Source organism: Octopus bimaculoides, chromosome 21, assembly GCF_046866305.1.
Source record: "Octopus bimaculoides isolate indiv1 chromosome 21, ASM4686630v1, whole genome shotgun sequence".
NCBI classification, from domain to species: Eukaryota; Metazoa; Mollusca; class Cephalopoda; order Octopoda; family Octopodidae; genus Octopus; species Octopus bimaculoides.
Window position 1 is genome coordinate 38,957,014 of NC_142948.1, and position 17,500 is coordinate 38,974,513.

A 17,500-nucleotide genomic window follows, 5' to 3' on the forward strand; every position below is an offset into this window, starting at 1 on the left:
TAGATATAATTATATATAAATAGATTAGTAGTCTGTATGTATATAAATATGTATGTATGTATGTATACGATAGATGGCTGTTAAGATATATAACTACATAGATAGAATGAAGGATCAATAGACAAATGTTTATATTTATATATAGAGATAAAGATAAGGATAGGCTCACACACACACACACACACACACACACACACACACACACACACACACACACACACACAAAGAGAGATAAATGAAATGACAAATTGATCGTTGGCTTGATGGCAGCGTATAAAGAGAATCCTTATTATAATCACATTTGTGTTGAAAGGAATTTCAAGGGGAGTTTATCACAGACATTCGGGCACTTTTAATTCCGTTGCAGAGCCAGTGGAATGGTGGAATGTCTGGCACTGGTTGCTGACATAGCTGCCAGCCTTCCTTCCTTCCTTCCGGATCGTTCCTGCTGCAATTGTCGGCTGCTTGAATAGGAGGGTGGAGGTCTGGGTGAAGTTGGGGGGGGGGGGGGGTGAGGCACTAGCTTCAGTCAGGCAAGACAAATGTGAATGCAGCCTCTTGTTGCCTAAGTCTACCACATGGTACATGAATGAATGTGCTGGCAAGGGTAGCTGTTGGGTGATCACTGAGTCTGCCATTTTAAATATAAGGGGAAGTCTCAGTTATACTGTGGCTGACAGGAAACAATGGGATGTTCATGCATGGAATATCTTTGATCATAAGATCTGTTGGCTTATGGTTGGCTTGGAGTTAAATAACTCATCACATTATATATGTTTGTGTTTGTGTGTGTGTAGTGCATAAATTTTTAGGTTATATATATGTGTGTGTGGTGTGTGTGTGCGCTTGTGTGCGATTTGTGTGTGTGTGTATATATGTGCATATATGTAAACATGTTTGTATACATGTATGTGTCTATTATATTTGTTGGTATGTTCAACTATCCAAACATGACCTCCACCACAGTCAATATATAAATGGTTCTTATCACCACCACCACCATCTCCGTCACCACCACCACTGCCCTCATGATAATTACTATTGTCTTCCTCACTACCCTCATTATTTATCATCACCATCACCACCTACACCCACCCACCCTTCCCTCCCTCCTACCCTCCCCACTCATCCTTTTGGCTATTACTAGACATATCTACATCACTTCCCACTCTCATCCTTCTCCTCAACCCCTCCCCCCCAGTCAGCTGTTATTGCATCTACCTTTGTCTACCTTCTCATTCCACCCCTGACTACCACCTCCACCCCGTCCATCATTGACCACCTTCCCTCATCCACTCCTCAGCCACCAACCCTGAACCACACTCCCATCACCCCACACACATGCACACACACACCTCAATCCACCCAAACACACCCATGATCAATGATCCCTCACTTCATTTGCCACTGACACCCTCCCCCCTCCCCCACCCATGTACACTTCCCTCCCTTCTTTGCTTCATATGCCCCCTCCCGCACTCATCCACCCACCTCATTTCCTCCCCCCTTTGTCTCACCTTCCCTGCCTCCACCTGCATCATCCCTGCCCTTCCTCATTACCCCCTTGCATCACCTCCCCACCCCCACCAGAATAACAGTTGGCATTTAGAAAACCTGAACTAAAATGTCAGACTAGTGAGGGTAGGTGAGAGGTGGGTGGACACTCAGTCCTCCCCACCCTCTTCTCCTACTCTGGTCTGAAGGGGGGGGGGGTCATGATGAGAGGGTGGAGGGGTACTGCCTGTAGCAATAGCATATGAATGGGTTGGGTGCAGACAGTAGCATATGTGTGTACATAAGTGGGGTGGATGGTTAAATTTGAATAGTGATGGATATTGGCTGTTTAGCCCCTGGTCGTTTCTGATTCAGGAAGCCTAACATCAAAGACATTCCGGCTGTGGCCATTCCAATCAATATCTTGCTCAGTAATGCTTAGGTTTGTTGACGGAGCCCCAATGCATTCACATATTTCTACCAATATACCATAACACTTTCATGTAATTCTACCAGGATACCACAACATGTTTATATTTCGAACTTGTTCCAATCTTGCCAAGTTTGGCCATGCCGTTTGTACTTCTGGAGGCCAATTAAATGAAGAACTAGGCGAATATTTGGTAAATTCTTTCTAATTTTGGCACAAAGGAGAGGGGTTAGCTGATGACATGGACCCCAGTACTCAACTGGTACTTATACCATCGACCCTGAAAGGATGGGAAGCAGGCTTCCCCTCGGCAGACTCAATGCCATTTTGTCTAGTTTGTTCACAATTCTTCCAGCTCACTGCCTTCTTGATGAAATAATCCACCCTAATGCCTTCCCTCCTCAGCAAATTTACGTCATTGTGCCTATTGGTAGATAATCCACCCTAATACCCCCTCCTCATCCCTCCTCCACAAATTCATGTCCTCCTGCATAATTTAGACATCAATAATTGATCAACAGATTGGTATTTTCTTCAACTCTCAACTTTCTGATTCTACCATCTTTGCCATTGTTCTCTCTCTCTCTCTCTCTCTCTCTCTCTCTCTCTCTCTCTCTCTCTCTTTCTTTCTTTCTCTCTTTCTCTTTGTGTTCTTCCATTCTCTCCTATTTCCCTCTCTCTCTCTCTCCCTGACTTAGCATTTTTCTCTTCCTGTTTTTCTTTCCTTCTTACTCTCTCTTCTTATCCTCTCTCTCCTCTTCCACTCTCGCTCTCTCTCTCTCTCTCTCTGCCCTACTTTTTCTCTCTCTATCTGCCTCCCCTCCTTTCTTCTTGTCTTTCCTTCTCACTTCTTCCTCTCTCTCACCCTTCACTCTTTCTCTCTTCTGTCTTTCCCGCCTCACTCTCTCTCTCTCTTTCTCTCTCTCTCCTCCCCTCTCACCATGCCCATCACCCACTACTTCTCCACTTACAAAATAACTACACTAAAATTCCCTTTGCAGATATCTAAATTTATAAACCCATTCAACCCAAACACATCCTAACAAATTGCTGGATGTAGAGATATAAATATACAAAAAGTATTAAAAAAAAACATAAATATAAGAATAAAGTCAAACCAGATCAATAAAAAACAAGACTGGCTGCCATATTTGATTGATTTCATTGATCAATAATCACTGACATCAGTTCAATAGACTTCCCCTTTGCTTTTGCTTTCCTTCCTCTATTGATAAACTTTTTTGCAGAGTAGAAACTGTTGTGGTTGTTGTTGGTAGTATTGGTGGTAGTAATGGTGGTAGTATTGGTGGTAGTAATGGTGGTAGTATTGGTGGTAGTAATGACAGTGGTTTCTATTGTGATAGTTGTGATGATGGTGGTGTTGTGGTAGTGGCGGGCGGGATGGTAGTTGGTCATAGTGGTAGTGGTGGTGATGGTGATGGTGGTTACTCTCATAGTGGTAGTTACTGTTGTGGTACTGACTTGTTATTGTTTACCCCTTCCTACTGTCTCTCCCCACCCCACTCTCTCTCTTTCATATTATGTGTGTGTGTGTGTGTATCTGTTTCCCCTCTAACACTTTTTTTCTCTTTGTATTGCAGAAGTGAAAGCTGACAGAATAAACTACCGCCATTCTACGTCAGATTTGCCACCCAGTACCCTCTGCTCAAAGCCGAAAGAATTCAGAGCCGAAATACCATCTGAGGACTCTTGCTTCATCTCCACCACACCCACTGCCGACAAGAATCCCGTGACCACTGTGACAGTTGAAAGCAAGAAAGTTCCCAGCAGCAGCAGCAGCGACAACAGCATCAGCAGCAGCAGCAACACCAGCAACACCAGCAACAGCAGTGTCACCCCGGAGAGTCCAAACAAAGTCCCAGATTCTTCTCAAGTAACAGCCAGATCTTGTAGCACCACAAGCACCAATAGTACTAGTGCCTACGCTGTTTCCGTGGATGCCACCCCTGCACAGTCGTCGGTAGCCGATCGAGCATATCACAAGCCGCTCCGGCAGACAAAGTCCCACCACACTTCGGAGACCACTTATTCATCCGCGTATGACTATGCAGTGCAACGCAAGTTCAGCTGTCCGGTCGACACTACTGTCCACGATGAATTTCAGCTCGACTCTGAAGCGAAGGAGTTAATTTTAAGAAGTGCCAACCACACTCGCCACAAACGCATCGCAAGCTTTCCTGCCAGTCAGCCGGCCGTTCCTCAGACTGGTCTATCCTCTGCTACTGACAGTCTCTGCAAAAGAAATCTTCCCCACACGACAACAACAACGACAATAACGACCGCCGCTCGACAACTAGTTTCCCATTCGGCTGACTTCGACATAGCGCACAGCAAGGGTTTCGGCGACAATTCTGTCGCCAGCTTCGACACAACAACGCATCACAAGTGGACACCCGTGGAGCACCGCAGCTGGAGCACGTCGGAGATCCCGCAATCTCCGAATAGGGAGCTGGTGGTAAGAGCAAAATCTCGAACTAATTCCGAAGTTGCATGCGATGCCAAAAATACTCCTACCCTTACCAAAATAACTCGGCTGAATTCTATCGGCAGCAAAATAGACACTTCCAAAGAGGTTTGTGCCTGTCTTTCTTTCTATAGTGTGTAGAAAAAGAAAAACATAACAAACGTTAATGCTCTTTCATCACTCAGGTAATGATCCTTATCATTAGTTGAGTGTCTGACATGAAGGTCATGGAGGGAATGGAGATTGGGGTTGAATAAGGAGAATAAAGGTTTGCTTATTTTGTATAAACCAGTGGTTCTCAACCATTTTCTTCCTATGCACCTGTTTCATTATTATTTTATTCTGGTGGATTCCCAGAGCCATTCCATGTTTAAAAACTAGTTTTATAGAGACTTCTTTCAAAATTCCTATTTGGTTTTTCACACACATTCCCTTGTGTAGGTTTGCAACAGAACTCTCTGAGAGAACATGTTTCAGTGGCTGCAAACATGTTGTACTACGTAAAACATTATAGAAAGAAACCTAGTTGTTCCTTGCAAGAAATACATGTAAAAGCAAAATTTATTCAGGGACTCTTTCAATACCACTGAGAATCACCAAATTTCTATTTTGCTTGCATGAACCCCCTAAAATCTAATGTGGACCCTCATGGGTCATAGGGACCCTGGTTGAGAACCACTAGTATAAACTATCATTGTTCATTTTCATCTGGGATTCCTGGTCTATCATCCCTGTGAGTCTGTGATCCTATTCTCTTGTTTTTTGCTTCCATTTTCCACTGCAAAAGGCACTTTTTATATTATTCTTTGTTTTTATGTCATAATCCTTTTTACTATAGACACAAGGCTTGAAATTTTGATGGAAGGGGGTCTAATTGAATTGATTCCTTCAACCCCAATCCTCAACTGCTACTTATTTCATTGACCCTGAAAGGATGAAAGGCAAAGTCAACCTTGGCAGCATTTGAACTCAGAATGTAAAGATGGACAAAATACTGTTAAACGTTTTGTCCAATGCCTTTTAACAATTCTGCTAGCTTGCTGCCTTTTTCTTTTTCAATTTACAATAAAAACGATTTAACATTAAACTGAAAGAGTACTTTAGAGTAAAGCATTAGGCAAGTACAGTGTTTCATATTAATTACTGAATCACAAAAGACTAGGAATTATGTAACAGACTTCTTTAATTCCTGTTCTTTTCTCATTCAATATAATAATAATAATAATAATTATATAAATAAATAAATAAATACCACCTCACCAGTCATCACTACCACCCCTACTACTGTCACTACCCCCATGGCCACTGTCACCATTGACACCTGCCATCACCACCACCACCACCACTGTCCCCATTTTGACTTACAATGCCCCTTTGTCACTGCTGCCACCACCACCATCACTATGACAACTGAAAACCATTTCCAAGCAAGTTCCCAAGTGCAGCTGCTGAGGAAGACAGAAACAAAGACCTGATGTCTCTATTGTGTCACAATCGTCTGTAACTGAGGTCATCCAGAACAGCTTTGCTGGACTCTCTCTCTCTATGCTCACCCCCACAATCCTTCTGTAACTACTATCTGAGCTCAGATTCTGCTGAGGTCAACTTTACCTTTTCTCCTTTCAGGGTTAATAAAATAAGTACCAGTTATGCACTGGGGGGGGGGGGGGGGGGGGGGTCAATGTAATCAACTGGACCCCCATCCCCAAAATTTCAGACCTTGTGCCTATAGTAGAAAAGATTATTATTATTATTAGCTTCTATTTCTAACAGGTCGAGTGACCATGAGAACTCTCTTGGTTTGGTCTGATGATGGTGAGAAATGTTTGTGGGTGGGATCAGGGTGGAAATGTTTGTGGTCGAGATGCAAAGCTTGTCACAATAAAGACAAGTGTGCAGCATTTGTTGTTGCATACTTGTTGTTGTTGTTGTTGTTGTTGTTGTTGCATGTTTGCTGTAACTGCGTGGTGCATGCCTTTCATTTGCACCTGTCACATTTTATGGCAGGCAGAACCAGTGGTATAGCTACCATGTGTACACCCGGAGTAGCCCCTGCATTTGTCAAGGTCCCATCAAGCCTATAGAACCTTATACAGCAAACAAAAATGTGAAACTTCCCCACCACCACCACCACCAAAGAAGAAAACATTACCCTGGGTGAATTGCTCCCTGCAACTCAGCTGCTGCTGCCGTGTACCCTATTTGCATGTTGTTTGTACAGTGGTGCATCTACTGCATGTTTCTCTGCCCTACTTTGTAACAGCATGATGCATAACCTGCCCATCGCTTTCTAATTATGCTTCCACAAATTGTTATTTTTATTTATGTTGCAATTGTTTCCTGCAGTATTGTACACCTGTGCATACATTGCACAGGTGTTACACCTTATCGCACGTCACCAATTTAAGCTCTGCTGTTTCTTTGCTGCAATTTATTTGTGTACTGCAGCTCTTGAACTCTTGAACTCTCCCTTATGGAAGTGAGATGGGATGTTAAAGATATCCTCACTGGCCTGCGAGAGAGAGAGAGAGAGAGAGACAGTCGAGCCAATGGACAGACAATGAGACAGTCCAGCCAATGGACAGACAATGAGACAGTCCAGCCAATGGACAACTGAATGAACACCAGTGCACTGGGATTATTGCAATGATGCATCACTGCACTTATAAAGTATCCCACTAATGCACCATGACATTACTTAGTATAAGACACTTGCCTGAGGTGCTGTGAAGTGGGATTGAACTTGTGGTCACATTGGTTGCTTTGGTTTCTTGTTATTTTTTCTTGTTATCAAAAAAGTTCTCTGAGTGTTGAATTCCTTTTTTTTTTTAAAGAAAAGAATTATTCTCCCATCATCTTCCCCCTACCCATCCCAGTCCCCCATGTTTCTTACACACACACACACACACACACATTCACACTTGCATGTACACAAACTCACTCATATACACACATATTCACACACATACACTCCCACGATAATGCCCTGATACATACAAAATCCCTTACTTAATCCTTTAGAAAATATAAAAAAGCCCCCCCCCCCCCCCATGAAATTGGTAAAGTTGGTGGGTTTTAAGTTGATTCTATAATTTAATGTTTTTCACATGTTCCAAAGTATTCGGTGTTTCACGAGATGACAACAGACCTTATGTTTCTGTGAGACAGATTTTATCAAGATTGTAATTTAATAGCAGCTTGGGGTAGATTCTACCCAATTCATAATAACGAAGGCTTTCTTGAAAATCATTTTTATAAAACACACACACACAGGTCTTTTATCTTTTACTTGGTTTTCACTGTGGCCATGCTGGGGCACTGCCTTGAAGAATTTTTAGTCAAGCAAATTAATCCCCTGTACTTTTTTTTTTTTAAACTTTTTTAAGCCTGGTCTACTCTACAGGTATCACTTTGCTGAACCACTAAGTTACAGAGAGGTAAACACACTAACCTTGGTTGTCAAGTGGTGGTGGAGGACAAATGCAGACACACACACACACACACACAATATAAGCACTGATGTGGCTGTGTGGTTGAGAAACTTGCTTCCTAACAATGTGATCTCAGGTTCAGTCCTATGTGGAACCTTGGACTAGTATCTTCTATTATAGTCCCAGGCTGACCAAAGCCTTTAATGAGTGGAAAGTGAAAGAAGTCCACAGTTTGTGTGTGTGTGTGTGTCTGCTCTTGTTTTGACATCTTGTGTTGGTTGTAAACAAGCATCACTGTTATACAAGTGGTGCTGTTTATTTTCAATCATTCATGAAAAACATGTCAGGCCATGGGGAAATATTACTTTACTTGGAAATAGGTGAGGGTTGGCAACAGGAAGAGCATCCAGCCATAGAAAATCTGCCTCAATAAATTGTCCAACCCATGCAAGCACTTAGCAGTTCGGCAAAAGAGACTGACAGCATGAGTACTTAGCATTAAAGAAAAAAAAAGTACTGGGGTTGATTTATTCATCTAAAAATTCTTCTTAGTGGTGCCCCAGTATGGCCACAGTCTAATGACTGAAACAAGAAAAAAATGAAAGATGTGTTTGTCTGCTGTGAAAAGAGTTCCAGAATAGCTGGGAAGTTGATCTGCAATGGACTGGTAATCCGAGTTAATCCCTTATGTTAGGAATCTTTAAGATCATAATAAACTTAAGCCTAATCTCTGTGTGTGTGTGTGTGTGTGTGTGTGTGTGTTCATAGAGGTCTAAAATAATGTTGTGTCCCATTTTCTTTTTTTCTATAATGTAGTAATTTAATAAATAGAGCATGTAAAAGAACTTATCAGTAGATTGATAGTAATTAGGTTCTTATTTGTATTAAATGCTGTTTTCCACATCTATGTAAAATGTGTGTGTGCATGTGTGTGTATATATGTGGTAAATTGGCTAATTTATGAATATATTATCATTTAATATCTGTCTTCCATGTTAGCTACATACATACATATATACATACATGGCTCAATGGTAAGAACATCGAACTCATAATCGTGAGGTAGTGAGTTCAATTCCCTGACCAGGCCATGTTGTGTGTTCTTGAGCAAGACACTTTATTTCATGTTGCTTCAGTTCAACCATCTGTAGAGATGAGTTGTGATGTCCCTGGTGCTAAGCTGTATCGGCTTGAAAAAGTATAAAAGCCAGAACCTGTTGAATTTCATTATCAGTACAATTTCTAATTAGACCAAATCTTAGGGACAGACATTACCAGGAAGTGATTTGCAATTAGAAGTCTTGCTTCTCTCATGGACAATTGTATGTTGGATGCTCACACGGTCAAAGTTCAAACAAATCTTTTCATTTATACTCCATTGGGAAAAACCCATTACGTTGTGTATAAAGAAGTCTTATTATTTCCTTTGGATGTATTTCCTTTGGATGTATTTCCTGTTTTAGTCTATTGTTGTTGATCTCACATTGTTAGTAATGTTAGAATCACTAATCACAATAAATATTGTAGAAATAGATCAAGTTTGGAATGAAATTCCATCTTTTTTTTTTATATCATGGCCAGTGTCAAGTAGTTCTGTTTGTATGTATGTGTATATATATATATATATATATATATATGAATCATCATAATTTAACGTCTGTTTCTATGCTGGCATGGGTTGGACAGTTTGACAGGAGTTGGCAAGGCTGGAGAGCTGCACCAGGCTCCAATTGTCTGTTTTGGCATGGTTTCTATGGCTGGATGCCTTACAGAGTGTCTGCTGGGTGCTTTTTATGTGGTACCAGCACACACACATACATACACATGTATATAATACCAGCGTAGAAAACAGATATCAAATGATGATCAATGCTCATTTTTTTATGCTGTCGTAGGTGTATGTATAGTGTGTGTGTGTTTGTATATATGTACATAGCTCATGTTTCTATGCTGTTGTGGGAATGTGTGCTCATGGTATATATATATATATATATATATATATATATATATACACATACACACGTCTATGAACTTACACTGGTTGACCTGCTCAGCAGTTGCAGATTTTCTCATGGCCGCAGTCTAATGACTGAAACAAGTAAAAGATAAAAGATGTGTGTATGTGTGTGTGTGTGTGTGTGTGTGTGTGTGCATATATATACACACGCATCTGTGTGTATATGTGGGTTTATGTGTCTTGACATAATGTCAACATGTGGCAGTTGTAAACAAGTGTCACTGTCATACAAGCAGTGTCAATCATTCCCAATCTTCCACTAAAACATGTCTGGCCATGGGGAAGTCTTGGAAACAGGTTGGAGTTGGTGATTAGAAGAGAATCTGGCTTTACCAAAAAAATCTGCTTCACTTTACTCCATCTGACCCAAGTAAGCAACAGGGCCGGCTCAAGGTACTGGCAACTCGGATAGTTGCCCGGGGTGGTAGGGGTGCACCAAGGGAGGAGGCTGGCGTAACAAAAACAAGGAAATTTCCACGACCGTCAGCTTGTACATGGCAAAGTTCAGCTTGCTCGGGGCACCAGCAACCCTAGGGCCGGCTCTGGTAAGCAAGGAAAAATGAACATTAAAACAGCTATGACAATGAGGGGCGTGATTTGAGGGACACATTTCTTTTGGCTGCTGTTTCAAGCAGGGCTGACGACCACATAGTGTTTCATTGTTGTTGCTGTTTATATGTGTTTGATGTGTAAGTCTGTTATTAGTCCTTTATTGGTGGGGTGGGGGTTGCTTCGTGATGCCTTTGATACTAAGGATGGGTAGCTGGCTGCCTGTTTGGATGAGGTTAGAGGGGGATGGGTGGCGGTGTTGTGGTGGGTGTGGTAGAAGTGTGGGGAATGGGGGGGGGGCAGCAAGTAATGTAATAAGGTGGATGAAGGTTACCTGCTAAGTTTTTTTTGCATCACCTGTTTTAACGGTGTTGCTGACGGTGGTGGCAGTGGCTGTTGTTGTTATTGTGATGGTCTTGGTTGTAGTTGCAGTGGTGGTGAAAGTTTTGGTAGTAGTAGTTGTGGCGGTAGTAGCGGTGGTAACAGTATTAGATGCTGTAGTAGAAGAAAGTTGTCATGGTGGTGTTGGCATCGGTTGTGTTAATTACGGCGGCGGCGGTGGTGGAAATAGTAAAATGGTATAACAGTCGTAGTAGTAGAAGGCATAATGTACTATTAGTAGTAGTAGTAGTAGTAATGGTGATGGGGTGGGGAGCGTCGTCGTCATCAGTAGAATAATGGTGGTGGTGGTGGTGGTAATCATAGCAGCTGGAGATGCAGCTCTGGCATCAATTAACGGCAGCTGTACAACAGCAGCAGCAGCACTTTTAGTACTTAATGATAGCGGTGTGGATGATGATGATGATCATCATCATCATCGTCAGCATAATGAAGGTGATGTAAGTGGAATAAGGTGAGTGGTGCGAACCCACTTCGTGTTGGCAATACAGATTTACACAGGCAAACACACACACACACACACACGTACCTGTGTTTGTATGGCTGTGTGTGTTTATGTATGGCTCTGTGTGTGTGTGTGTGTGTGTGTACACACATAAGTACTAACCACATTAAAAAATATGCATAAGAGTCCCTAAGTGTTTTCTAGTCATTTTGTGTGTAAATATATACGCACACACGTACACATAGTGTTCTGACACACACACTACACATACATATTCTAATATGTACGTGTATACACGCACACACATCTTCAGAAACGTCTACACTGAACGAACACACACACACACACACACACACAAACCTGTTAAGCAATCCGGTTTAGTCAAAGAAAGCAGAAACTAGAAAAAGAAGCAGTCTGCGCGCGCGCGCGTTGAGAGAACATTGAATGTGTGCGTGTGTGTGTGTGTGTGTGTGTGTGTCTAGGCTGCTGCTGCTGTATGTATAGGATGAGTGTGTGTATATAACGAGTGTGTGGTAGTGGTGGTGGTGGTGGTGGTGGTGGTGGTGAGCTGTTATTACAAAAAGAATAACAAAAAAACAAACCCTGCACAAATCCTCGAGCAGACAGCAGACGTCAGAAGGAGAGTTGGAAGCAACAGCAACTGTTGTTTCGCTGTTGTTGGACGACAATAGATATTTATGAATTTTATTAAGGTGCGATCTGGGATGAATACCACATCATCACCATTAACTAGACTAGAATAACACCACCGCCGTATATTGGGTTGTATTACCATGATGATGATGGAGCGATGCTAGTTCCTGCTTTTGAAACTAACTTCGCCAAAAGCACATAACACTAACACACACACATTCTCTCTCTCTCTCTCTCTCCCTCTCGTACACATTCTGTCATTCATTAATACACATACATACAGAACCTCTTTCCTCCTCACACACACACTCATTCATTCTTTCTCTGACACACACACACACGCACATATTCGTTTAGTCTATCTGTCTCACCCTTACACCAAAGTCACTTTCCCTCTCTCGCTTTCTAACACACACTTAGTCCCTTTCTGTTTCACACATTCTATTTGTCTCTATCACTCAAACATACATTCCCTCTCTCCATTACATTCTCTAACAAATACACATCACCAACACACACAGTTTCTCTTTCTCTCACACACACACACACACACTCACTCGGAGTCCGCTTTCTTTGTTGGATCTTACCTACATTGTGTTTTTTCTCTACATTGTTGTTACATACAACATCAATTCTGGCCACGGACACGGTTAGTAATAATAATAATAATAATAATATTCTTGGAGTTATTGTAATTTGAACTTGCTAAACACTCTTCCTTGCCATTGTGTGTATGACTATCCTGTATCTCGGTTGATTTGCTTGTGTGTATATGTGTATATATTTATTTTTCTGCTTCGCTTCATTTGCTCACACACACACACACACACACACACACACAAGGACAAATCAAACAAGACAAAATATGTATGTTTATAGACACGGAGGCTGTATAAAGCCAAGATGAGTTACAGTCCGATGACGGCTTACCTGGCCGGAACTTCGAAGTCACTGTCAATTGTATTCTTGTTAAAGAATAATGATTTTCTAATCTACAGTCGCTCAACCCTGCTAGAAATAACAGCCAAATTTCCCTCAAATCACATTGCTGGCTTAAGAAAAAGGATACGTTGCAAAACGTAGTTTCATACGGAATGGTCACGGCTAGAATGGCTTTTGATCAACAAGTCTTTCTTATTCAGGGTTTTTCCTGGGTCTAAATACCAACATTGATGCCACCGTCACTACCTATACCATACATACCACTAACAAACTACTGTCATACCACCACCACCAGTGCAACAAACATGGGTGACCAGTATCGCATTAAGTCAGAACCATTTTTCATGTTCTATGTTCGAACCTCGCCGGGGTTAGTTCTTGCCTTTCGCCCTTCTGAGCTTGGTAACTATTTGATGCCAGTCAAATACTGGAGGAAGACGGAACGATTCCTTGGAGATTTTAGCCTTGGACTGCGGCCATGCTGGGGTTCCGTCTTGAATGGTATTAGTTGAACGAATCTACTCCAGGATTTATTTTTTTTAAAGCTCGTTACTTATTCTATCGGTGTATTTTGCCGAACCGCTGCGTAAACAAACCAATATTAGTTGTCAAGCGGTGGTGGGGGAACAAACACGCGACAGGCTTCTTTCAGTTTCCATCTACCAAATCCACTTACAAGGCATCGGTCGGTCTGTGGTTATAGAAGATACTTGCCCAAGGGGCCATGCAGTAGGACTGAAAACAAGATCGCTTGGTTGGGAAGCGAACTGCTTAACCACACAGCTATGCGCTTATGAACAGAATTTGAGAAATTTCAAAATCACAGCACACAAGTGTGTGTGTGTGTGTGTGTGTAGCTGAGGGGGTAGTGGTGGCCTTTACGTGGTCATCTGACATGTTAGAACCAACTGCCATCAGGTTTCGTTTACTTTTATAAACTTGTTTGGACAGGCAGCCTTTTTCGACAAGCGGGCCACATGAGACACACACATGTTCATCAGGCCGCACTACTAAAAAAAGACAAGGTTTGTGGATGAAGTTCTAAGAAATAGGTGAGATGGTCATGGCTGTATTGCCTGCGATCTTAGGTTTTGCTCGATGAGGGCAAACCATAACAGCAACAGTTCACCGCTAACATCTCTCTGCGGTTCTTCACCGCCAACACTGCCACCCTTACTGTAATACACCATGAACATAACAACAGCATCTACACTATTACACCACCACCACCACCATCACCATGCATACCACCATTCATAATAATAATAATGTTCAATTGTTGTATCAAGTTTTCAGTCTTTTGTACTTTTCATGGTCGTTCATTTCTTTCATCGTTTTTTCTGTCTCTCTTTCTCTCATCTCTCCATCTCATCCTTTCCTACATCTTATATACAGGCATCGTACATCTTACTCCTCTATCAATATATCTATATTTTTTTTATTGTTTTCTTTATTCCGTCATCATACACATTCTAACTTCACTCACTCTCTCTCTATATACACATGTGTGTGTGTATATATATATATATATATATATATATATATATATATACTCACACCTCTCCCCCCCTCTCTCTCAGTTTCATCGTCTCCTACCTACGTTCTTAATTCTCTCCTATCCTCACACACACGCACGCGCGCATTTGTATACACACACACACACTCACCTCCTCCTCTCCCCCTCTGCATCATCCATGTTCCAACCTCCCAGACATAACTTTACATGTACATGTGGATGTATTAATGAATCATTAACTTGTTAATTATAAATATATGGACTCTGTTTTCTTTCCCTTTTCGTCATCGTACATAAATGTTGTAATTATTCCTATCTTTATTTACTTTGGATGTGTGTGTGTGTGTGTTATGTAAATTGTGTTGCGTATGTGTGTGTGTATGTTGTAGTTTGTTTGTACGCAGTAGTGTGTGTGTGTGTGTGTGTGTGTGTGCGTGTTCTGGGAGAGCAAAACAAGACTTGTGTTTGAAGTCCGTTTGATGCTACTAATGTTGTTGTTACTGTTGTTGTTACTTAGCCCCAGGCGAGTTCTGGATTAATAGACCTACAGGATCAAAGGTATTTCCAGCCGTGACCACAAGGTTTTTTTATGTCACACTATCTATCTAGTCATCTGGTTATCTTATCCAGTGTATCCCCACCGTTTTTTTTAAAGGTGGGTAGTGTACCACCATCGTCACTACACCTAGCCTAAGCACCACACCACTATACCAGCACCGCTACTATCCCAGCAGCACCACTGCACTAACATTACGCTTACACAACATCACCCACTCCCATTGTACTAACACCACTCGACCACCATGGGAAGAAATTTGGCTGTTATTTCTAGCATGTCGAACGACCACTTAAAGGCCTCTAATGATTGAGGCCGCTGCTGGGTTCATTGTTGTTATTTTTGTTGTTCTTATATTTTGTTTTGTTATTGTTTTGTCATTGAATTGTTGACAGAAGACTTTTGTTTTTCTTTTCCTTTATTTTTTGTTTGGTGCCCTGTGTGAGAACCAATTATTATTATTATTGATGGTTTCAGAAGGTGGTGAGCTGGCAGAATTGGTAGAGCATCAGACAAAATGCAGAGCAGCTTTTCTTCTGAATCCATACATTCTGTGTTCAAGTTCCTCCGACACCGACTTTGCCCTTTATCCTTTCAGGGTCAATGAAATAAATACCAGCTGCATACTGGGGGTTGATGTAATCGACTGTCCCCATTCTCTCAAATTTTCAGGCTTTGTTCCTTTGAGAGAAAAAATTATGATGATGTCGGACAAAATGCTTAGCAGCAATTCTTTCTGCTTTTTTACTTTCTGAGTTCAAATGTTACCAAGTTCAACTTTGCATTTCATTTCTCCAGGGTTGATAAAATAAGTACCAGTTACATACTGGGGGCGATCTGGTCGACTATCACCTCCCTTAGAATTGCTGGTTTTAAACCATTATTATTTGTGGTGCCTGTTCTGTTTCTTTGCATTTTAACCACAGCATCTGTGATGATGCCGGTGCCAAGCTATAATTATTGGACCAAGTCAGTAGGCTTTCTCTTGAGATCTGAAATCTGGGCCATGAAGAAGAACCTGCAAGAATGTTCTGATGCTGGTACAGACGCTTCCCATGAAAGCTCAACCCATGGCATGAGCCCAAGACCAAAGAGGCAGACTTACAGACACGTTCCACCCATCCTTTCTATTATTGCTCATCAGGGATGGTCTTGTCTGGCTACTGCTTTTGTACTAAGCAACAGGCCATGCATCAGTCATTGTATTTTGGAGACCCTCCAGAATAGTGTGAGGGTGTGGTTATGAAGTTTGCGTTTCAACCACATGGTTCTGGGTTCAATTTCACTGTGTGGCACCTCGTTCAAGTGTATTCTACTTAAACTACTGCAATCTCAGGCCAACCAAATTGTTGTGAATTTGGTTGACAGAAACTGAAAGAAGCCCAGTGCTCATTTGTCTTGATATTGCATGATATTTGTAGATGAGTGTCACTGTGTTTCAAGCAATCTTTCATGGAAACGTGTCTGGCCGTGGAAGGAAATATCACCTTGCTTGGAAACTGCTGGTGACAGGAATGGTATCTGGCTACACAGGACACATTTCAAGGAATTCTGTCTGATCCATGCAAGCTTGGCAAAGCTGACATTAAAATGCTGAAGATGTTCATTTTCGTATCCCTAATACCAGGCAAAGACCACTCAACTGAAGTCAGTGTTCTTGGCAGACAAACACAAGATAATTGAAGATCTATGGAAGATCATGGGGAACAGAAATTTCTGGTGCAGTGTTATAAAAGATATCTTGATTACTGGAAGAGAATGGAAGAGTTTTTACTTTCCGCATATATATATCCATGAAGCTAGGTTTTCAAATCTCAACAAAATTTCTTATAGTCATGGAGTTCTTCTGTTTACATCTAGGTTGATTTAAAAGAAAGTATTTTGCAGTTGAGTGGTTGAGAAATGAGGGTTCAATTTTCATTGGGATCAGTTTGTCTTTATTTTATTTTCATATTCATGTTTATATATCTATAAATGTATCTGTGGTCTGTGAACATATACACACACACACACACACACACACACACACACACACAGAGAGAAATTTATACATTCAGTGTGTGTATGTGTATATATACATACACACACATAACACATGCATGTATTTGCATGTATGTATATAAATATACATCCATTCTGTGCATTTTGTACATATGTATAAAGATATGATGTATATGTGAGCATATATATAAATATTTTTACACATATATACAAAGTGGATTTGTATATTTATCCATATATCTGTCTCTTTATCTCTCCATCTATATGTGTGTATAGCTACATGCCATGCCCAATGTTGAGTACAGACTAAAGAAATTGTGTTTTATTGGATTTAGTGTACAATGGTGTAATTGTGATTCTTGTGTGTGAGAGAGAGGAGAGAGATTATTTATTTTAAAGACTGTTTAAATAATATTTCATCTTTGATTGTTATCTTCCAGCAGGAACATGAAGACAGAGCTGTCAGACCAGCTGTGAAGAAAGTTGATTTTGATGTCACTGCAAAAGAGAAAGCTGAAGAGCCAACAAGGTAATTAATTATATCAGAACCAGCAGACCCATTTTTGACGACAGTTTTATTA

The 17,500-nt window shown here is 41.2% G+C and overlaps 1 protein-coding gene across 7 annotated transcripts in view; it reads left to right on the top strand.

Annotated features, from left to right (window-relative positions):
- The window catches only part of LOC106878660 (connector enhancer of kinase suppressor of ras 2), a 158,195-nt gene that overhangs the window by 112,757 nt on the left and 27,938 nt on the right, over positions 1 to 17,500 (top strand). For 3 of the 7 annotated variants that reach the window (XM_089339185.1, XM_052975589.2, XM_052975591.2), the window contains 2 exons: positions 3,526 to 4,517; positions 17,360 to 17,448. In XM_089339185.1, coding sequence (XP_089195311.1) covers positions 3,526 to 4,517; positions 17,360 to 17,448 — 1,081 coding nt within the window. The remainder of the gene's footprint in view (positions 1 to 3,525; positions 4,518 to 17,359; positions 17,449 to 17,500) is intronic. The other 4 variants (XM_089339186.1, XM_052975590.2, XM_052975592.2 and 1 more) reach the window with 2 other exon arrangements.